Below are 25,071 nucleotides of genomic sequence, written 5' to 3' on the forward strand. Positions count from 1 at the left end.
ACTAAGATTCTACAGCCCCTGTGACGTGGTACTAGACACCCTAGCAAAGTCAAAGATCTCCTTCTGCTGCCACCACCAGACCATTAACCAAAACGACAATTAATCGGGGTCTGGACCGATTAGCAATCATTAAAGCCTTGGGGCTTGATCCCCAAATTACTTGGAAAAGGAGGGATGAATCTACATTAAGTGTGGGAGAATTATAGCAAACAAAGTGCTACAGTTAGTAGGGTTAATTGATACTGTAATTAATATACAACAGTAGTGTATTGTGATACAATAGAGATGTATCAGTGTTGGAAATTTCCAACATAACTCCGGGGGGGAGGGGGGGAAACTCGGGTCGCAGTTCAATGTTGAGTACTGACGTACCCATTCCGAAGTTAATTTAATGTTAGTATGTTTGTATGTTAGTACGCACATAACGGATGTCCCGTATTTGTCTAGGACAGATAAGACTCTAGGTCGTGTAAGGGAACTAAAGTTAAATATAAAATATTGATTGATAAATCATCTAAAATTAATAACTACAAAAGCCTACTCAATGACTGGTGTAGCTATGACGTGTAACGGGTAGGTTTCTAAGTCTTAAAGCTTTGTAAACTTTGCAGTACTCTAGAGGTAATAATGGTGTAGTTTATAGCCTACACAAACAAATTAATGATTAAATCATGCAATTCAAGGAGATTTAGAATCCACAGTGAGGTGAATGTCCTGGGTCACTGTGACTTGTAACTGATAGTGAAACGTATATCACAACACGGTATCATCATGATTACCTTAAATTGGATGGTAAATTATTTGCTCTTAGTCAGAGCTATAATAGGCATGTAGTTTCCGTTTGCATTGTTGAGCAGCGGCTCTAAGCGGACGTGTGCTCGGTAGATCAGAATTGTTGTCCTCGGAAACTGTAGGTGAAGTTGGTTCTGTTGTACACTCTCGTTCTGCTAATTCGAGAGGTACCAACTTCTCTAGTGTTTTTAGGGTAGTAGTGCCTCGGCACAAAACCCGTACTACTCTCATGATGACTTGGCGATCTGGATGAATAGAGACAATCTTGCCTATAGGCCATTCTTACCTGGGTCCATCACTGTCAATCAACACTAGGTCTCCTGGTTTGAGTTGAACCTTATTATAGGGGCTCGAAGCTCCATAGTGGTACTCTCGTAGAGCTGTGATGTACTCTCGAGTTCACACCTCATTTCACCTTTCAATTACCCTCGAGAGATGTTGATAACTTTCCACTAAATCACTCTTAGTCACATGGGAAGGGTCGACTGGATCCTCTTCTGCCAAAGGTATCAGAGGGCTCAGCAGGCCTCCATGTATTAAATGTGAGGGACTCAGGGGTTCTCTCTGGGAGAAGTCATCTGATAGGTAAGCTAAGGGGCGGTTGTTGACTCGCGCCTCAATTTCTACGATGAGTGTTTGCAATTCAGGGAAACTAATTTTCTGTTGATGCAAGGTCTTCCTTAAACATTTCTTGACAGTCCCTATCATACGTTCGTAGAACCCACCTTGCCAGGGGGCTCTGGGAGGTATAAATTTCCAGTGGCATTGTCGTCTCTGCATGACAGACCGCACTTCTGGATGATTCCATATCTCTCGTAGGCAGGCTTCTCCTGCCACAAAATTTGATCCATTATCGGATATCATTAGTTTGGGGAAGATCTGCGAGCTGCAAATCTACGAAAAGCTTGGATGAAGGCTTCTGCACTCATGTTAGAAGTCACTTCTAGGTGTATGCCTCGTGTGGTTGCACACGTGAAGAAGCAAATATAAGCCTTCACTGGTACCTTATCTGGAGTGCCAGTGAGAAGCAAGGCTCCTGTGTTGACACCAGTGGTTTCAAAAGGACGAAGATGGACTACTCTCTCCTTAGGTCCTGGGTAAGGACACACTCGAGTGTCCTATCTTTTGCAGATTACACAGGATTTAATAAGTGATTTGACAGTCTGACGACCTTGGGGAAGCCAATATTTCTGTCTTAAGTCGATGAGAGTGTCTAACACTCCACCATGCAAAGTATTATATTGGTGGTGGTGTAAAACTAGAAGTTTGGTAATAATGTGGTGACGTGGTAGAAGGATCGGATTCTTTGTATCCAAATCAATTTCTGCATGAAGCAGACGTCCTCCACACCTTAATATATTATGAGTGTTAGTATCATACCAGATACCTAGAGACTTGGTTAATTTATCTGGAAGAGTTTCATATTCACTTCCATACTTCTCTTGTTGTGCACGTTTGATCCAATAGAGGATAGGATTGGGAAACTTATGTCGGATTCCTATCTTAGCAAGTAAGTCAAACACATGTGCTGTCACTCTTAGTAACTTACTCAGGTTGGAATAATTGTGAGGACTAATAGCTAAGCTCCAATGAGGTTCTGGGTCTTTCATGGGAGTAGTGAAACTGGTCACTATGACTTATGGTTTCTGTTTGGGCCACTGACTACTCAACCCGTTCTCGCAAATTTAATAAGTCAATATTGACTTATTAAATATGTGCATAAGTGACATACTTAACATAATAGATACCCTTAAAAAGATTCATAGAAAACACCGACCTTACCTAACCTTGTTAGTATCTTAAGATAAGCATCTTATTGCTTCGTAATTACAATTATTACCTAACCTATAATAGGTATAGGTTAAGTAATAATTGTAAATACGAAGCAATAAGATGCTTATCTTAAGATACTAACAAGGTTTGGTAAGGTCGGTGTTTTCTATGAATCTTTTTAAGGGTATCTATTATGTTTAGTATATCACCTATGCACGTAGTTAATAAGTCAATATTGACTTTACGAATTCGCGAGAACGGGTTGGACTACTAACAAGCCATGAAGGTCTATTAAGCGACATCGAAGACTTGATTAGCTGTTTTAATGATAAGCCTCTTGAAAGGTAATCTGCTGGATTGTCCTTGGTGGGGACATGTCTGAATTTGTATCCTGCAGATAATTCATGGATTTCCCTAACACGATTGCTAACGTAGGGAGTTTTATTGTTATTATTTCTTACCCATTGTAAGACCTCATTGTCTGACCGCACTACGATTTCACCAAAGTGAATATTGTTGAGTGTCTTGGTCAGGCAATGAGCCAATCTTACTCCCACCAGCAATGCAGTTAACTCTATTTGAGGTAAAGATCTCTTCTTGATTGGAGCAACTCTTGCTTTGGATGTGAGTAAAAATGATTGTTCATTACTGACTAAGTAGGCTGCAGCACCATATGCTTTGCCAGAGGCATCGCAAAAAACGTGCAAATTAGTGGGCAAGTTTTGTCCTGAAGCATAACGAGGAAATTTCAAAACACCTTATTGATTGAAATCTGTTGTGAGTATTTGCCATTTATCCTGCAACTCAATTGGCAATGGATCATCCAATCCCATATGTTTCTGCCAGCATTCCTGCATGAGGAGTTTGCCCCTTATTAAAATAGGACTAAGTAAGCCCAAAGGGTCAAATGGTTGACTGACATACGAGAGTAATTTTGTCATGGAAAGGGTTGAGTTATTGGTTTGTATTGACTTGACATTCATCTCGTCGGTAACTGTGTTCCATTCCACGCCCAGAACTTTTAACTGATTAGGTTCCCGATAACCAGGAAATTCTTTCTCGATTATCTGGTTTAATGATTGGTTGTTTGAGGCCCATGATTGTAGGGGCATATTGGCTTCTAGCAACTCACGGTTAGCCTCATGGTAGATTTCTACCAATTTGGATTTGTCATTAGTGGTTCCCTGGAAATTGTCTACATACAAGTTGTCGCTAATCTCCATTTTATAAGGGCTGTCTGATTTCTCCAAATGTGTATCTAATGTTGCTTGAAGTAGAAACGGCGAAGAAGTCGCACCGAATAGCACAGAGGCAAACCTGTAGGTTATGACATCACTGTCATGATCCAGTGGGTCCTTAATCCAGAGAAATTTGGTGTAATTACGATCCTCCTCTTGTAAGCCTACTCTAAGGAAAGCTTTACTGATATCAGCAGTATAAGCGAAAATATCAGTACAGAATCGTAACAATACGTCGTGTAGCCTTTGTGTCAGGCTAGGTCCCGTTTGGAGACATTCATTCAAGGACACGCTGCTTGCCTTCACTTTGGCACTACAGTTGAAAACGATACATATTGGTGTCGTCACTGAATCTTTCACTATAGCGTGATGGGGTAAATAGTAACCTGTTTCTCGGTCATCATTATCAACAACTTCAATGAATTTACTGTTGAGTTGTTGTTGAATTAATTGATGATACATGTTCAATTTATCTGGCTGTTTCTTCAGCCGTATTAATTGAGACTGTAATTGGGAGGCTGCCATGAAATAATTAACTGGAAGTTGTGTATGATTCAACTTCCATGACAGTCTCACCCAGTATTGTTTGTTTTTATAGACAACTGTATCCAGATATTGCTGGTAAGTTCACGTATCATCAGGACTTGGTTTATCAGGGACAATACCTAAAGTGTCTAAATCCCACAGACGAAATACAGGTGGATCAGACTCGTTATCTTCAGATATTTCTCTGAAATGTAGGGGTGACTGTTCCAAGCCTAGTCACGTCACTATTGAATTGTTAGTTTGTTTGTTGGTTGATACAGACTTTTGTTGGAAAAGCACCGGTCCAGTTAGCAATTTGCCTCCAGTAGATGACAACAAATTCATTCCCAGTTGTCTGGTACATCCTGTTATAAATCTGTAATAATAGTCAGCACCTATTAGGATACCAACATCTGTGAGGCAGTCAGAATTTATTTTGTGATCTAGCCTCATGCGGTTACGTCTGAGATATCTCGCAGTGCGAGCTAGTCCGGTGACCTGCAGGTCTGAAGGAAGTTTATCTACTACTACCGCTTGTATTGGATTAGTGGAAGATCCAAGTCTTACTAACACCTTGACTACTTGGTATTCACGAGGTCCACTATTAGTCAAGAACCCAGTCATATTCAATTTCACACATTTGGCAGGTTTTAATTTTAACTGCTCAACTAATTGTTGCGTGATGAAAGTTTTCTGTGATCCTTGATCAAAGAGACTTCTAGTATTGACTCTAGACTTCCTATTAATTAGTTTAAGTTGAGCTGTAGGCAGAGTAGTATTATTGCCTGACTCAATAGCAAGTACATTGATTTCTTGGTGTACCTTGCAATATTGTACTGTGGTAGAATTCATAGAATTCTCCTTAGGTGTCACAGATTGTGATGAAGTTTTTCTACATAGGCATAATGATGCACACCTTTGTTGCATCTACTGTACAACCATCTTGAGGTTATCTTGAGACGATTTCGGGGCTTTTAGTGTCCCCGCGGCCCGGTCCTCGACCAGGCCTCCACTCCCAGGAAGCAGCCCGTGACAGCTGACTAACACCCAGGTACCTATTTACTGCTAGGTAATAGGGGCATAGGGTGAAAGAAACTCTACCCATTGTTTCTCGCCGGCGCCTGGGATCGAACCCAGGACCACAGGATCACAAGTCCAGCGTGCTGTCCGCTCGGCCGACTGGCTCCTATAGATGCACTACACATTTACTGGAATCATAAGAACCCATGCACTTGGTGCATCTGTGTAAATCTTGTAGTCGTTTAATCCTGGTATTAAAGTTAGGATAAACATTGCACTTATAGGTGATATGTTCTTGCTCACAGAACAGACACTTTCTCTCTCTTGCTGAGTTTGTCTTCTTAGTAGACACATCAGCTGCAGCTTCAGAGGGAGATACTGAATAAATACCTATGCTACTACTCTTCTTTCCAGTGGATGGAGCAGTCCTAGGCTTGAATTTATTAGACTTGTTCAAAGTCGATTTTGGTTTGACAGTGAGAAACTCAGTTTTATAGTGTGAGCAGATTTCTGATAAAATATTTCGAGGTAATTTCCTCTGTAAAAGTAACTTAATTGACCATTCGGAGGCTGGTACATCAACTTTAGTACCTAAGGCCTTCACTAGAGACTCTAATTCTAGCCTGAAGCTTTGAAGTGAGTCTGGTCAGTTACTTGGTGCATTCAGATCCAGTAACTGATAATACAGGTTAGCTATACTCAACTCCTTGTTGCAATAGTTTAACTTTAGTAGTTTTACAGCTTCCTCATAATTACTCTCAGTGAGAGCTAGGTTATTTATGACCCTTTTAGCTTCCCCTTTGAGAAGACTGTTCAGGTAAGAGAATTTAGAAACTTTATCAAGAGAAAGTTTTTATGTATTTGAACTTCAAATGAAGTCCAAAATATGTCCATATTCTCTTCATCCAGTCCTGCAAATGTAAGTAAGTCTAAAGAAGGTAGACAAACTTCAGGTAAATGTACACTGGATTGAGACACAGGATTATTGGTATTGAATTTATGTTGACTTACTATATTACATAGTACATTAAGTTTATCTTGAGTATCATCTTCATACTGAGAAGTTTCTGCTAGAGTTTGATCAATTTCAGCTGCGTTCAGTATGTCAAGATAAGATCTGATTGTAGATCTGACTTGATCAAATTTGAGATCAGCTACTCTCAATGATGTTTCTAATTGATGGTAATCAATGGGAGTTGCTTTAGACAAAGTTTCAGACTTATTAATCAGTCTGGTTAAATGACCTTTAAGGCCAGTTCTCCTTAACTATTCAGGAGTAGCCATGGTGGCTTTAAGTCCAAGTTTCATAGGACTTGAATAAGTATTGCAAATGTAGCTTGGGTACTTGCTCATTAGTTGACAAGTAAATTGGATATAGCCTAAATTATTCTGGCTAAATTAGACTTTTCCTCATTCAAGGTTAAATGTACCTACCTAACAATAAGTAGCTAAGAATTTTGAGCAGTACTTGAATGTCACAATTAGACTTTCCTCTGGCTAGCTCTTCATTATCACCATTAGATGTAAGTGGTTATTCAGCAGCACTCAAAATTTATATACACAAATAATGAATACACAAAATAATTAATATGTATATACATATATACTCTTATCAGAGTTAATATAAGATTTGTATCCCACCCTGGGCAGGGTCAGCACAAGAGTAAATAATAGTACTTCAATCCCACCCTGTGGCAGGGTCAGCACAATAATGAGTAATGTATGCACTACTGACTAGTTCACGACTAGTTGAAATGATTTCTACTAAAGAAACTACAAAATTATTTAGTCTGCATTTGTGCAAAACTCAGCACAATCACAGCCTAAATTCCTACATAATAAAGGTTGGCATAAATTAATTTATGGTGCAATAATGTGAATATATAGGTGTGCTGTGTTTTTGGGTATTTTAGATTTTATAATATATATAAATGAGCACTTGCACACACAGGTGAAAATATAAATACATACAGTTAATTTTGGTTTGCTAGCCACAACCTTTTATGATCATTGATTGTGTTGATCAATTTGTCAATTACATGTGACCTAGACTCATCTAACAAGTGAGTCCATCTCTTGCCAGGTTTTGTCTGTATGGTCTGGCTGTAAATTGAATGTAAGTGGCATTCAATTGTACTCTCTTCCTCAGCCGAAAGTTTATATATTTGGCAGCCTTTTGGTAATATTCTGGACTCACTCCCAACGATTATTATTGCTTAGTTAGCGAGGTTCTACTAATGTTAACACTACTGAATTGCTGACAAGTTTAAATGAGGAAATTATTGTTTTAAGGTGATTAATTACCTCAGCTGGGTGTCGAGTAGGATGGATGTCATTACCACCTAGATAAATAATGGTTAGATGGTGAGGCAAATCTAACACAGGTGTTAATGTGGAGTTATTATAGAAATTGTGAGCTGTTGCTCCTGGTGACCTGAACATTCTTACCTCAGTGTGAGGTATAGGTCTGAGTGATGTGAGTAACTGTGTCCCACTAGTGGTACTTTATACATGAGGTAAACAGCAAATAAATTGGTGTAAGTTAGGCTAACTTATGTGGTACACTGCCGGTAGCCACAGATAATAAAATGTGGTTAGTCTAGATTACTACACACGATAATTAGTTATGATTAATTAGGATAGCTTGATTCTGCTATTAATTGGTATGTATCCAGTTTGAAGGACCATAATGTTGGGTATCTGGGGCTTTACTCACATATTGAATTATTTAATAATGATAATTAATATAAATCAAAGGACCACCCAATTTTGAGAAAAGAGGGGAAAACAAATAAAGATGATTATAAAATTGACACTATAGAACCAGTGCCTACGTATGGTAATTGATTTAACAATCACTTAAAGACAATGAATAGACTGTATTATTAATTTATTAAAGTTAAAGCCTCATATATCAACATTTGGGGGGGGGGGGGTTATTTCTAGATGTTCATATATATCTAGGAACCAGTGTGGTTCGTCACTAGTTCATTAAGAGGGTTAGTAACATGGCAAAAACTGAACTAGAATATAGATTCAAGATATGACATATTAAATAATTAATATATATTAAGATTATTAAGTATTTAGAAATAATAAATGTAGATTCATTAAGCACCGAGTAATAAATTCTGGTGTTAGATTATTCCTCTTAACTATCCTATATATGAATTTATATATAGAAACTACTAATAATCTTATTCAAATTTCTACGAAAACATATGTCTTAGCTGTAAGACGACTTCATTAAGTTCGTTTTGTTACTCGTCCACGTGATCGTAAGATCCTAATAAGGAAAAAACCAGTAGTGAACATCGTAGGTGAAGACAGACAACTTGTTACATCCTCACCTACACGCTGCAATCATAGAAATTTGAGTAATATTTGATTAGGCTACGAATTATTTCAATATTCATTGAAATTGAAATAAAAAGGGAAAATCAACTAACATTGTAGTATAGGTCTTCTTCTTGTAATATAACGACAGACTATCTTTCTACGACAGACTATCAAACACGTGATAAGATTACTATCCGAGTGCCGGCGGTGGGGTGGTTCAAATAGCCTCGGCTATCACCTCATTATGTCCGGTCGTGATGGTCAAGTGGATTAAGGCGTCTTGTACATACCAGTTGCGTTGCTCCTGGGAGTATGGGTTCGAGTCACTTCTGGGGTGTGAGTTTTCAGTTGCATATTGTCCTGGGGACCATTCAGGCTTGTTTGCATTTGTGTTCCTCACGTGTGCCCCAAAGAATGAGGTGATTTGGTATAATGCTATGCCCAAGATTACTATCCGAGTGCCGGCGGTGGGGTGGTTCAAATAGCCTCGGCTATCACCTCATTATGTCCGGTCGTGATGGTCAAGTGGATTAAGGCGTCTTGTACATACCAGTTGCGTTGCTCCTGGGAGTATGGGTTCGAGTCACTTCTGGGGTGTGAGTTTTCAGTTGCATATTGTCCTGGGGACCATTCAGGCTTGTTTGCATTTGTGTTCCTCACGTGTGCCCCAAAGAATGAGGTGATTTGGTAAAATGCTATGCCCAAGATTACTATCCGAGTGCCGGCGGTGGGGTGGTTCAAATAGCCTCGGCTATCACCTCATTATGTCCGGTCGTGATGGTCAAGTGGATTAAGGCATCTTGTACATACCAGTTGCGTTGCTCCTGGGAGTATGGGTTCGAGTCACTTCTGGGGTGTGAGTTTTCAGTTGCATATTGTCCTGGGGACCATTCAGGCTTGTTCGCATTTGTGTTCCTCACGTGTGCCCCAAAGAATGAGGTGATTTGGTAAAATGCTATGCCCAAGATTACTATCCGAGTGCCGGCGGTGGGGTGGTTCAAATAGCCTCGGCTATCACCTCATTATGTCCGGTCATGAAGGTCAAGTGGATTAAGGCGTCTTGTACATACCAGTTGCGTTGCTCCTGGGAGTATGGGTTCGAGTCACTTCTGGGGTGTGAGTTTTCAGTTGCATATTGTCCTGGGGACCATTCAGGCTTGTTTGCATTTGTGCTCCTCACGTGTGCCCCAAAGAATGAGGTGATTTGGTAAAATGCTATGCCCAAGATTACTATCCGAGTGCCGGCGGTGGGGTGGTTCAAATAGCCTCGGCTATCACCTCATTATGTCCGGTCGTGATGGTCAAGTGGATTAAGGCGTCTTGTGCATACCAGTTGCGTTGCTCCTGGGAGTATGGGTTCGAGTCACTTCTGGGGTGTGAGTTTTCAGTTGCATATTGTCCTGGGGACCATTCAGGCTTGTTTGCATTTGTGTTCCTCACGTGTGCCCCAAAGAATGAGGTGATTTGGTAAAATGCTATGCCCAAGATTACTATCCGAGTGCCGGCGGTGGGGTGGTTCAAATAGCCTCGGCTATCACCTCATTATGTCCGGTCGTGATGGTCAAGTGGATTAAGGCATCTTGTACATACCAGTTGCGTTGCTCCTGGGAGTATGGGTTCGAGTCACTTCTGGGGTGTGAGTTTTCAGTTGCATATTGTCCTGGGGACCATTCAGGCTTGTTCGCATTTGTGTTCCTCACGTGTGCCCCAAAGAATGAGGTGATTTGGTAAAATGCTATGCCCAAGATTACTATCCGAGTGCCGGCGGTGGGGTGGTTCAAATAACCTCGGCTATCACCTCATTATGTCCGGTCATGAAGGTCAAGTGGATTAAGGCGTCTTGTACATACCAGTTGCGTTGCTCCTGGGAGTATGGGTTCGAGTCACTTCTGGGGTGTGAGTTTTCAGTTGCATATTGTCCTGGGGACCATTCAGGCTTGTTTGCATTTGTACTCCTCACGTGTGCCCCAAAGAATGAGGTGATTTGGTAAAATGCTATGCCCAAGATTACTATCCGAGTGCCGGCGGTGGGGTGGTTCAAATAGCCTCGGCTATCACCTCATTATGTCCGGTCGTGATGGTCAAGTGGATTAAGGCGTCTTGTACATACCAGTTGCGTTGCTCCTGGGAGTATGGGTTCGAGTCACTTCTGGGGTGTAAGTTTTCAGTTGCATATTGTCCTGGGGACCATTCAGGCTTGTTCGCATTTGTGTTCCTCACGTGTGCCCCAAAGAATGAGGTGATTTGGTAAAATGTTATGCCCAAGATTACTATCCGAGTGCCGGCGGTGGGGTGGTTCAAATAGCCTCGGCTATCACCTCATTATGTCCGGTCGTGATGGTCAAGTGGATTAAGGCGTCTTGTACATACCAGTTGCGTTGCTCCTGGGAGTATGGGTTCGAGTCACTTCTGGGGTGTGAGTTTTCAGTTATATATATATATATATATATATATATATATATATATATATATATATATATATATATATATATATATATATATATATATATATATATATATATAAATATATATATATATATATATATATATATATATATATATATATATATATATGTCGTACCTAGTAGCCAGAACGTCGTATTCGGCCTACTATGCAAGACCCGATTTGCCTGATAAGCCAAGTTTTCATTAATTAATGGTTTTTCGACTACCTAACCTACCTAACCTAACCTAACCTAACTTTTTCGGCTACCTAACCTAACCTAACCTAACTTTTTCGGCTACCTAACCTAACCTAACCTATAAAGATAGGTTAGGTTAGGTTAGGTAGGGTTGGTTAGGTTCGGTCATATATCTACGTTAATTTTAACTCCAATAAAAAAAAATTGACCTCATTCAGAATGAAATGGGTAGCTTTATCATTTCATAAGAAAAAAAATAGAGAAAATATATTAATTCAGGAAAACTTGGCTTATTAGACAAATCGGGCCTTGCATAGTAGGCCGAATACGACGTTCTGGCTACTAGGTACGACATATATATATATATATATATATATATATATATATATATATATATATATATATATATATATATATATATATATATATATATATATATATATATATATATATATATATATATATATATATATATATATATATATATATATATATATATATATATATATATATATATATATGACTCAAAACTCACACCCCAGAAGTGACTCGAACCCATACTCCCAGGAGCAATGCAACTGGTAACTACATGACGCCTTAATCCGCTTGACCATCACGACTGGACATATGGAAATGATAGCCGAAGCTATTTGAACCACTTCCCCGCTGGCACTTGGATGGTAATCATGGGCATAGCATTTTATCAAATCACCTCATTCTTTGGGGCACACGTGAGGAACACAAATGCGAAAAGCCTGAATGGTCCCCAGGACTATATGCGACTGAAAACTCACACCCCAGATGTGACTCGAACCCATACTCCCAGGAGCAACGCAACTGGTATCTACAGGACGCCTTAATCCACTTGACCATCACGACCGGACATAAGGAAGTGATAGCCGAAGCTATTTGAACCACTTCCCCGCTGGCACTTGGATGGTAATCTTGGAATTGAGGTGATTGAGAAGAATGAGGTGATTTGATAAAATGCTATGCCCAAGATTACCATCCGAGTGCTGGCGGGGAAGTGGTTCAAATAGCTTCGGCTATCACTTCCTCATTTCCGGTCATGACGGTCAAGCGGATTAAGGCGTCCTGTAGATACAAGTTGTGTTGCTCCTGGGAGTATGGGTTCGAGTCACTTCTGGGGTGTGAGTTTTCAGTCGCATATAGTCCTGGGGACCATTCAGGCTTGTTCGCATTTGTGTTCCTCACGTGTGCCCCAAAGAATGAGGTGATTTGATAAAATGCTATGCCCAAGATTACCATCCGAGTGCCGGCAGGGAAGTGGTTCAAATAGCTTCAGCTATCACTTCCTTATGTCTGGTCGTGATGATCAAGCGGATTAAGGCGCCCTGTAGATACCAGTTGCGTTGCTCCTGGGAGTATGGGTTCGAGTCACTTCTGGGGTGTGAGTTTTCAGTCGCATATAGTCCTGGGGACCATTCAGGCTTGTTTGCATATATATATATATATATATATATATATATATATATATATATATATATATATATATATATATATATATATATATATATATATATATATATATATATATATATATATATATATATATATATATATATATATATATATATTATTAAATATGACCGAAAAAGTCATATTTCTTTTAAATAATTCTGACACGAATTTTCTCAATCTTTCGTACATTTCTTTTCACTGTTGGAGGTAATTCAAAAATCAATTCTCCAAAATTCATTTTTATTTCTAGTCTGACGCGACACTTGAGCGCGTTTCGTAAAACTTATTACATTTTCAAAGACTTTACACATACACAACTGAATAGAACTTACATATCTCTGATTTGTTTATATCTACATTTAAGTGAGGTGGATGGGGTGAGGTGGTATTTAATAGGGTATTAATTTCATCAACATAAGACAGAACACGAAACAATGGGTATTGAAATGGGAGTGATTGTAGAAAGCCTATTGGTCCATATTTCTTGATGCTTCTATATTGGAGTGGAGTCTTGAGGTGGGTAGAATATAGTTGTGCATTAATTGGCTGTTGATTGCTGGTGTTGACTTCTTAATGTGCAGTGCCTCGCAAACGTCAAGCCGTCTGCTATTGCTGTAACTATCGATGATTTCTGTGTTGTTTACTAGGATTTCTCTGGCAATGGTTTGGTTGTGGGAAGAGATTATATGTTCCTTAATGGAGCCCTGTTGCTTATGCATCGTTAAACGCCTAGAAAGAGATGTTGTTGTCTTGCCTATATACTGGGTTTTTTGGAGCTTACAGTCCCCAAGTGGGCATTTGAAGACATAGACGACGTTGGTCTCTTTCAAAGCGTTCTGCTTTGTGTCTGGAGAGTTTCTCATGAGTAGGCTGGCCGTTTTTCTGGTTTTATAGTAAATCGTCAGTTGTATCCTCTGATTTTTGTCTGTAGGAATAACGTTTCTATTAACAATATCTTTCAGGACCCTTTCCTCCGTTTTATGAGCTGTGGAAAAGAAGTTCCTGTAAAATAGTCTAATAGGGGTTATAGGTGTTGTGTTAGTTGTCTCTTCAGACGTTGCATGGCGTTTCACTTTCCTTCTTATGATGTCTTCGACGAAACCATTAGAGAAGCCGTTGTTGACTAGGACCTGCCTTACCCTACAGAGTTCTTCGTCGACTTGCTTCCATTCTGAGCTGTGGCTGAGAGCACGGTCGACATATGCGTTAACAACACTCCTCTTGTACCTGTCTGGGCAGTCGCTGTTGGCATTTAGGCACATTCCTATGTTCGTTTCCTTAGTGTAGACTGCAGTGTGGAAACCTCCGCTCTTTTCCATGACTGTTACATCTAGAAAGGGCAGCTTCCCATCTCGTAAGTGAAACGCAGCACGGAACTCTGCTCAAATGCCTCCTTCAGCTCCTGCAGATGTCTGACATCAGGTACCTGTGTAAAAATGTCGTCAACATACCTGCAGTATATGGCCGGTTTCAAGTTCATGTCGACTAAGACTTTTTGCTCGATGGTACCCATCTAGAAGTTTGCAAACAGGACACCTAGGGGAGAACCCATGGCGACCCCATCTACTTGCTTATACATGTGCCCATCCGGGCTCAAGAAGGGTGCCTCTTTAGTACAAGCTAGGAGTAGTTTTCTCAGAATATTTTCTGGTATGTCAAGAGGAGTACAGGCTGGATCACGATACACTCTGTCGGCTATCATCCCGATTGTCTCGTCCACAGGTACGTTGGTAAACAGCGATTCTACGTCCAACGAGGCTCTTATCCCTGTGGCCCGTGTGCCCCGCAGTAAGTCAACAAATTCCTTTGGAGACTTCAGGCTGAAGGCGCAAACAACATCAGGAGTCAGCAGGCCGTTGAGTCGCTTCGCCAGTCTGTACGTGGGTGTGGGTATCTGGCTAATGATTGGCCGAAGTGGGTTTCCAGGCTTGTGTGTCTTGACATTTCCATACGCATATCCAGGTTTATATTCCCCAATGATCTTTGGCAGGTGGAGTCCGGATTTCTTGGCGTTCACAGTTTCGATCAGTTTGTTTACCGTTGCTTTCAATTCGACTGTAGTGTCCTTCGTTACCCTTTGGAACTTAGTTTGGTCAGAGAGTATGAGGTTCATTTTCGCCAGATATTCGTCTTTTTTAAGAATGACATATATTGGCGACTTGTCACCTCTCCTGACAACTATCTCCTTGTTCTCACGAAGGCTTTTAGCTGCCGCTTTGAGCTCGGGGGACAGTATGGTGCTTCTGTAATTGCCTCGATTCTTTCCTCCTTCTGCAATAAGTTCTGCTTGTAAGGTATCTTTGGTAGTGACTTTCTTTTGTGTCTCGAGGTCGAATATGTCGTCCAACAGAATTTCCAACTCTACTTTCCGGGCCATCTCACTTGGTCTGAACATAACGTGACAGTTTATGCCCAGATTTAGGAGAGTGACTTGGCCCTCAGTGAGGTTAATTCCTGCAAGGTTCAGGAAGCCATCTCTTGGTCGTGGAATTGCCATAGGTCCTCCATATAATGTTGTTAGTTTCTTGATAATCCTTGTTTCAGTGCTGAGGTGATGTCGGTCTGTGAGGATGTCGAGGTGTTGTTCAATGCGGGTACGGATACTTTCGTCGATGTTGCTATTTCTCCACTCGTTTGTAGCATGAAGTAGTTGCGTTTTGTTGTCTTTGATTTCATTCTCTGCCTTGTATATCTGATCACGAATCAGATCCTGGCGATATTTTATCGTGAAGGCTTGATTCCTTGCTGCTGGGTCGTGCGCTTTAATATTAGTATATTTTGGTAGCAGTCTTTCCTGTAGACATATATTATTAAATATGACCGAAAAAGTAAGATTAATAATTCTGACACGAATTTACTCAATCTTTTGTACATTTCTTTTCACTGTTGAAGGAAATTGAAAAATCAATTCTCCAAATTTCATTTTTATTTCTAGTCTGACGCGACACTTGAGCGCGTTTCGTAAAACTTATTACATTTTCAAAGATTTTACACATACACAACTGAATAGAACTAACATATCTCCGATTTGTTTATATCTACATTTGAGTGAGGTGGATGGGGTGAGGTGGTATTTAATAGGGTATTAATTTCATCAACACAAGACAGAACACGAAACAATGGGTATTGAAATGGGAGTGATTGTAGAAAGCCTATTGGTTCATATTTCTTGATGCTTCTATATTGGAGCGGAGTCTTGAGGTGGGTAGAATATAGTTGTGCATTAATTGGCTGTTGATTGCTGGTGTTGACTTCTTAATGTGCAGTGCCTCGCAAACGTAAAGCCGTCTGCTATCGCTGTATCTATCGATGATTTCTGTGTTGTTTACTAGGATTTCTCTGGCAATGGTTTGGTTGTGAGACGAGATTGTATGTTCCTTAATGGAGCCCTGTTGCTTATGCATCGTTAAACGCCTAGAAAGAGATGATGTTGTTTTGCCTATATACTGGGTTTTTTGGAGCTTACAGTCCCCAAGTGGGCATTTGAAGACATAGACGACGTTGGTCTCTTTCAAAGCGTTCTGCTTTGTGTCTGGAGAGTTTCTCATGAGTAGGCTGGCCGTTTTTCTGGTTTTATAGTAAATCGTCAGTTGTATCCTCTGATTTTTGTCTGTAGGGATAACGTTTCTATTAACAATATCTTTCAGGACCCTTTCCTCCGTTTTATGAGCTGTGGAAAAGAAGTTCCTGTAAAATAGTCTAGTAGGGGTTATAGGTGTTGTGTTAGTTGTCTCTTCAGACGTTGCATGGCGTTTCACTTTCCTTCTTATGATGTCTTCGACGAAACCATTGGAGAAGCCATTGTTGACTAGGACCTACCTTACCCTACAGAGTTCTTCGTCGACTTGCTTCCATTCTGAGCTGTGGCTGAGAGCACGGTCGACATATGCGTTAACAACACTCCTCTTGTACCTGTCTGGTACAAGTTGTGCCTAAATGCTGTTGGCATTTAGGCACATTCCTATGTTCGTTTCCTTAGTGTAGACTGCAGTGTGGAAACCTCCGCTCTTTTCCATGACTGTTACATCTAGAAAGGGCAGCTTCCCATCCTTTTCCATCTCGTAAGTGAAACGCAGCACGGAACTCTGCTCAAATGCCTCCTTCAGCTCCTGCAGATGTCTGACATCAGGTACCTGTGTAAAAATGTCGTCAACATACCTGCAGTATATGGCCGGTTTCAAGTTCATGTCGACTAAGACTTTTTGCTCGATGGTACCCATCTAGAAGTTTGCAAACAGGACACCTAGGGGAGAACCCATGGCGACCCCATCTACTTGCTTATACATGTGCCCATCCGGGCTCAAGAAGGGTGCCTCTTTAGTACAAGCTTGGAGTAGTTTCCTCAGAATATTTTCTGGTATGTCAAGAGGAGTACAGGCTGGATCACGATACACTCTGTCGGCTATCATCCCGATTGTCTCGTCCACAGGTACGTTGGTAAACAGCGATTCTACGTCCAACGAGGCTCTTATCCCTGTGGCCCGTGTGCCCCGCAGTAAGTCAACAAATTCCTTTGGAGACTTCAGGCTGAAGGCGCAAACAACATCAGGAGTCAGCAGGCCGTTGAGTTGCTTTGCCAGTCTGTACGTGGGTGTGGGTATCTGGCTAATGATTGGCCGAAGTGGGTTTCCAGGCTTGTGTGTCTTGACATTTCCATACGCATATCCAGGTTTATATTCCCCAATGATCTTTGGCAGGTGGAGTCCGGATTTCTTGGCGTTCACAGTTTCGATCAGTTTGTTTACCTTTGCTTTCAATTCGACTGTAGTGTCCTTCGTTACCCTTTGGAACTTAGTTTGGTCAGAGAGTATGAGGTTCATTTTCGCCAGATATTCGTCTTTTTTAAGAATGACATATATTGGCGACTTGTCACCTCTCCTGACAACTATCTCTTTGTTCTCACGAAGGCTTTTAGCTGCCGCTTTGAGCTCGGGGGACAGTATGGTGCTTCTGTAATTGCCTCGATTCTTTCCTCCTTCTGCAATAAGTTCTGCTTGTAAGGTATCTTTGGTAGTGACCTTCTTTTGTGTCTCGAGGTCGAATATGTCGTCCAACAGAATTTCCAACTCTACTTTCCGGGCCTTTCTCACTCGGTGTTTCTTGGCAGCAAAAGCTTAAAAAAAATTCTAATGTTGTAACTATGTCCATAGCAGAGTTGTGCCGGCCAACGTAATGTTAATGAACAGTGTTAATGAACTGCTGAGGGTGTCTGTATTCCAAAGGTAACCAATGTTGAGCGTCTAGCTCCCATATTACGAGAGTTTAGAGTGCGTGGTCTCCTGTGCACACTCTGAAAGCATGTAAAAGCAAAATGACGGCGTGCATTCTACTATCATCCATGTGGAAGCTATCAGGGAATTTCTATTCCCTGACAAGATGAAAGGCTATATTACCATCTGTGACAGGGACGGAGGGCTATATTACCATCTGTGACAGGGACGGAGGGCTATATTACCATCTGTGACAGGGAGGGAGGGCTATATTACCATCTGTGACAGGGAGGGAGGACTATATTACCATCTGTGACAGGGACGTAAGGCTATATTACCATCTGTGACAGGGACGGAGGGCTATATTACCATCTGTGACAGGGAGGGAGGACTATATTACCATCTGTGACAGGGAGGGAGGACTATATTACCATCTGTGACAGGGACGTAAGGCTATATTACCATCTGTGACAGGGAGGGAGGGCTATATTACCATCTGTGACAGGGAGGGAGGACTATATTACCATCTGTGACAGGGACGTAAGGCTATATTACCATCTGTGACAGGGAGGGAGGGCTATATTACCATCTGTGACAGGGAGGGAGGACTATATTACCATCTGTGACAGGGACGGAGGACTATATTACCATCTGTGACAGGGACGGAGGACTATATTACCATCTGTGACAGGGACGGAGGACTATATTACCATCTGTGACAGGGACGGAGGACTATATTACCATCTGTGACAGGGACGGAGGCGGTGCACCAGCTGACGCAGCCCTCGCCCCAGACAGTGGGTCTGGCCGCCACCAACAACCAGGATGATCACCGCTGGGCGCTCTGGTCCACCTTCAGCGTCGCCAGCGAGAGTACCGGGTGAGTCTTGCTCCTTCCCTCTGTTGCTACTGTTGCTGTTGTCGTTACTGTTGCTGCTGTTGTTACTGTTGCTGCTGTTGTTACTGTTGCTGGTGCTGCTGTTGTTGTTACTGTTGCTGCTGTTGTTACTGTTGCTGGTGCTGCTGTTGTTGTTACTGTTGCTGCTGTTGTTACTGTTGCTGGTGCTGCTGATGATACTGTTGCTGGTGCTGCTGTTGTTACTGTTGCTGGTGTTTGATGATCTCACTTTGACTCATCAGCTTGATGATCTCAAAGATGATCTGAATCTCACCTTGTCACCAGGTGTTACCTGATACCAGTCTGTTTCGTTCTGGTGATTCAATGACCTTTTGTCACTCACGAAGACTTGTAAACAATATGGCGGCTGACTGGCACTATAGAGCTGCTGACTGTAGTGCTTGTAATGCTACTGCTTGTGCTGCTGACCGTGGTGCTTGTAATGCTACTGCTTGTGCTGCTGACTGTGGTGCTTGTAGTGCTACTGCTTGTGCTGCTGACTGTGGTGCTTGTTGTGCTGCAGCTTGTGCTGCTGACTGTGGTGCTTGTAATGCTACTGCTTTTGCTGCTGACTGTGGTGCTTGTAATGCTACTGCTTGTGCTGCTGACTGTGGTGCTTGTAATGCTACTGCTTGTGCTGCTGACTGTGGTGCTTGTAATGCTACTGCTTGTGCTGATGACTGTGGTGCTTGTAATGCTACTGCTTGTGCTGCTGACTGTGTTGCTTGTAGTGCTACTGCTTGTGCTGCTGACTGTGGTGCTTGTAATGCTACTGCTTGTGCTGCTGACTGTGTTGCTTGTAGTGCTACTGCTTGTGCTGCTGACTGTGTTGCTTGTAATGCTACTGCTTGTGCTGCTGACTGTGGTGCTTGTAGTGCTACTGCTTGTGCTGCTGACTGTGGTGCTTGTAATGCTACTGCTTGTGCTGCTGACCGTGGTGCTTGTAGTGCTACTGCTTGTGCTGCTGACCGTGGTGCTTGTAGTGCTATTGCTTGTGCTGCTGACCGTGGTGCTTGTAGTGCTACTGCTTGTGCTGCTGACTGTGGTGCTTGTAATGCTACTGCTTGTGCTGCTGACTGTGGTGCTTGTAATGCTATTGCTTGTGCTGCTGACTGTGGTGCTTGTAATGCTACTGCTTGTGCTGCTGACTGTGGTGCTTGTAGTGCTGCAGCTTGTGCTGCTGACTGTGGTGCTTGTAATGCTACTGCTTGTGCTGCTGACTGTGGTGCTTGTAATGCTACTGCTTGTGCTGCTGACCGTGGTGCTTGTAATGCTACTGCTTGTGCTGCTGACTGTGGTGCTTGTAGTGCTGCAGCTTGTGCTGCAGCTTGTGCTCTCTCATCTCCTACCATGGACCAGGTACCTGTACCTCTAACTGAACTGTGTGTTGCCTGGTACCTCTCTCATCTCCTTCCATGGGCCAGGTACCTGCACCTCTAACTCTGTGTTGCCTGGTACCTCGTTCATCTCCTTCCATGGACCAGGTACCTGCATCTCTGTGTGTGTTGCCTGGTACCTCTCTCATCTCCTTCCATGGACCAGGTACCTGTACCTCTAACTGAACTGTGTGTTGCCTGGTACCTCTCTCATCTCTTACCATGGACCAGGTACTAACACGACTTCCTTTGTGGTACTAGTTAGCTCTCACCATCTCCTACCATGGACCAGGTACCAGCTGCTGGTGGACGGGTACCAGGGAGAGAGTACCATGGGGGACGTCCTTGTACGGCACCACAACATCAGTGGAATGAAGTTCTCCACCATCGACAGAGACAATGATCTCTGGGAATGTAAGTTTAGTCTTCACAGATCACGTCTTGGGGCGAGGATATCGTCTTTATTGTCCACCAGTAACAATTTATATTTCTGTAGGAAATGTTGTTTACTTTCCTCTTTAAGAGACCATATGTATAATGTAATAAAGTTAAGTTTATCACTTGATGATTATATTAGTACACGGCGGGGAAAATGACCTAAACTAACAACTGAACCAGGAAGACAATTGTTGTTCATCCTGGGTTGTGTATTTACCTAGTTGTATTTACCTAGTTGTATTCACCTAGTTGTGCTTGTGGGGGTTGAGCTTTGCTCTTTCATCCCGCCTCTCAACTATCCACACTACACATTCACACACACACACACCCCAGGAAGCAGCCCATGACAGCTGACTAGCTCCCAGGTACCTATTTACTGCTAGGTAACAGGGGAAGCCATCAGTGGCTTGAAAGCCACTACTAGCTTGGGGCCGGATACCCAAACTCTACTAATATCAGAGAAAGAACCCAGTTGCGACCCTAGAGGGCCGTAACAATATATATATATATATATATATATATATATATATATATATATATATATATATATATATATATATATATATATATGTGTGTATATATATATATGTATGTCGTACCTAGTAGCCAGAACGCACTTCTCAGCCTACTATGCAAGGCCCGATTTGCCTAATAAGCCAAGTTTTCATGAATTAATTGTTTTTCGACTACCTAACCTACCTAACCTAACCTAACCTAACTTTTTTGGCTACCTAACCTGACCTATAAAGATAGGTTAGGTTAGGTAGGGTTGGTTAGGTTCGGTCATATATCTACGTTAATTTGAACTCCAATAACAAAAAATTGACCTCATACATAATGAAATGGGTAGTTTTATCATTTCATAAGAAAAAAAATTGAGAAATTATATTAATTCAGGAAAACTTGGCTAATTAGGCAAATCGGGCATTGCATAGTAGGCTGAGACGTGCGTTCTGGCTACTAGGTACGACATATATATATATATATATATATATATATATATATATATATATATATGTCGTACCTAGTAGCCAGAACTCACTTCTGAGCCTACTATGCAAGGCCCGATTTGCCTAATAAGCCAAGTTTTCATGAATTAATTGCTTTTCGACTACCTAACCAACCTAACCTAACCTAACCTAACTTTTTCGGCTACCTAACCTAACCTAACCTATAAAGATAGGTTAGGTTAGGTTAGGTAGGGTTGGTTAGGTTCGGTCATATATCTACATTAATTTTAACTCCAATAAAAAAAAATTGACCTCTTACATAATGAAATGGGTTGCTTTATCATTTCATAAGAAAAAAATTAGAGAAAATATATTAATTCATGAAAACTTGGCTTATTAGGCAAATCGGGCCTTGCATAGTAGGCTGAAAAGTGAGTTCTGGCTACTAGGTACGACATATATATATATATATATATATATATATATATATATATATATATATATATATATATATATATATATATATATATATATATATATGAAATCTCCACACAGAATGGTATACATAACCGAGACAGTCAACACACAATTTGTACTACATATACATCAAATTGTGTTAATGTTTATATCATACACACTCAGTCCTTACAGACAGTCTGTGACCTCCCACAGCTGCTATTTGACGTCAATAATGGTGCGCCTCTGCAACTGGCTTCCCTCACCTAGCAGGTGCTTGGGACAACCACAGCTGGTATCTGATTTAACATCAGCGCTGAGACAACTGCACCAATACATAAATTTGAGTACTCACGTCATCACTCTCCTCATTCACTCCACTGGCTGAAGCACTGAAGCTGAAGATCACCCAACTCCTCACACGTGGTTCTGCCATAACCACGTGCATAGACCCAATGTAGCCATAAGGTGTAGCCACAGGGTGATGTGAGACGATGCTGGCGCTGCTGCCAAGATGAGGCGTGGCGTAGGCTGGCTGTGTAGCCCTCAGGCATACACAATTGGTGTGTAGGCTTTGTGAACGCGCGCGCGCGCATACACCCACACACGCAAAGAGCAGGGTGGTGCTTGGACACAGGGCATGCTGGTGTGCACGTAATGGCGATGTAGGTGAGGTAGAATTCAATGTCCCAACACGGACAGATAATTTTACAAAATTCCACTGCACTTCCACTGCAAAATTCCACTCTACCACTTGAGAAACCATCCCCGGTTCTACTTCCTGCCAAACATTTCAGTCAATAACACAGATGACACGATACAGGCAGATCACAAGGATCACAAAGACAGGCTGGTGGCCCTGCCGAGATGCACGTGTGTGAGACACTCACAATTTCTTCTTGTCTCCATTCCCTTGACGATTCCTCTCCTCCCCACTATCGCTTAAGGTGGATTCTGACACACCTCATGATGGGAATCAACAAATGGGAAGAAAACCGAGGGGAACGCCCATGGTGGATGGAGGCTGGGTGGCCTTTCTCATCCTCCCACAACACCTCCACCCTAGGTAACTGCTGGCTTCCTACTGAATCTTTCCGCCAGATGCAGGACCAACGTGCTGGTCCGCCTCTCTGTTTTTTGAACTCTCCCAATGAGAGGGAAGCTGGCAGGCCCACAAGATGCCTCTTCCAATCACAGGACTTGGCGTCCAAGCGCCTACTAGATGCCAAGGTGCCTGGCCCAATCAGGGACGTCCTTGGCCACGCGGAGCCATGTGACGTCACTGGGCAGCAGGACAGGGAAGGCGACATCATCTAGTGTGGGGGAGGCACCGAGCCTATACCTCACTCTCCTCTACACACATTTTTTAAGTAAAACGTGTAAAAAGCTGTAACTCCTTCCACAGAGCAGTTACAGACTCCATCATAGTCTTAATGAACAGCCCAAAGCATAGTCTCTCTTTAGACTTCCCACGAGGACTTGTAGTGTGTGTGAACTTCTTGTCTAGAGCGCTAGAGTACACCCTACACTCTAACATAATCTACAAAAACTAGCTGGGAATTCCATTCCCTCACAGAGTGTGTGGGGGAAGGGAGGGTTGTGGGGGGGGGGGGGTGAGGAAGAATGGAGGGCTTAGGGGAGTGGGGGAGATTGGAGGGCCTAGAGGGGTGGGGGTAAATGGAGGGCTTGAGGGTGAGGGAGAAGAGAGGGCATGGGGAATAATGGAGGCCTTGGGGGGTGGGGGAGAAGGGTGGACTTGGGGAGGGGGGCAGTGGGGTGAGGGTGCCCTAGATGGGCACCTGGAAAGGGGGGTTAGATAGGGGTTGAGGCAGATAGGACGTCTATTAGGTGAAAGTTAGGGGTGGTGCTTCTCTCACTGAGGCTGTTGAACTGCTAGTGGAGAGTTCCCCACTCCCCTCTGAGATTGTAGCATTCAGGGTTGTGGTTCCCTGATTCTTTTCTTTTTCTCTGCGCTCCTTCCTCATGGCTGCTGCCCTCATTCTCTCGTACCTTGTCATATCCCTCTGCAGGAGTACTTTTTTGAACTTCAGTAAATTTGCTAGTCCACTCTTTTTTGCTAACAGGTCCTCATTTTTATTCTCACTTGTGAATACCACCTTTATCAATCGGTCTCTTTCCTTGTTTTACTGCCTGAGCCTAAAAACCTTTTTTAATATTCTGGTCAGCTCTCTCCATCTTTACCCCTTTAAGGATCTCATTAACTTCTTTTTTGTCCTTGTCTCTCCACTCCGCTGGACTGGTTCGTGTTTGCTCTTTAATGCCTACTCTTACTCCTGCTCTTTTTTTCTCTATCAGCCAGCTAGTACATCTAGCTGCTTCATGAGAAGAAGACACTTCCATGGCAACTTCCCAAACTGCAGACCTAGCTTCAGGGTTCTTTTTTAAACAAGTCTGCATATTAGGGTTGTATTTTAGAAGTCCCCTCTACAGGAACATTACCATCTCCCTGAGGGATGGTTTGTGTCTGGTATTAGGGAGGATTCTCTTTCAGGCTTCTTATTTCCTCCTTTGCTGCCTTTAGCTCAACCTGCAGGCTGGTTACTATCTCCCTCATTGCCCTGAGTCTTTACCTGCTTGATATCTGCTTGATGGGGTTCTGGAAGTTCTTCTACTCTCCAAGCCTGGCCCGAATCCAGGCTTGACTTGTGAGAGTTTGGTCCACCAGGCTGTTGCTTGGAGCGGCTCGCAGGCTCACATACCCACCACAGCCCGGTTGATCCAGAACTTTTCTTAGAAAACAGTCCAGTTTTCTCTTGAAGATGTCCATGGTTATTCCGGCAATATTTTTTCACTGAATTCACTCCACATTTGTGCAAATGTCTCCCTAATCAAGGAATCCTGTCCCTCCCCTTCCTCTGGGTTTGTTCCTGCCATATATGTCACCCTGCCTTCGTCTCCCTGAGTTTGTCTG

General features: G+C 42.3%; 1 protein-coding gene across 1 annotated transcript in view; it reads left to right on the plus strand.

Moving 5' to 3' along the window:
* Positions 1–25,071, plus strand: part of LOC123772633 (fibroleukin) — a 337,231-nt gene that overhangs the window by 264,599 nt on the left and 47,561 nt on the right. The window contains exons 7-8 of the mRNA XM_069303387.1: positions 18,775–18,901; positions 20,588–20,709. Coding sequence (XP_069159488.1) covers positions 18,775–18,901; positions 20,588–20,709 — 249 coding nt within the window. The remainder of the gene's footprint in view (positions 1–18,774; positions 18,902–20,587; positions 20,710–25,071) is intronic.

The sequence above is a fragment of the Procambarus clarkii genome, chromosome 50, assembly GCF_040958095.1.
Source record: "Procambarus clarkii isolate CNS0578487 chromosome 50, FALCON_Pclarkii_2.0, whole genome shotgun sequence".
Lineage (NCBI taxonomy): Eukaryota > Metazoa > Arthropoda > Malacostraca > Decapoda > Cambaridae > Procambarus > Procambarus clarkii.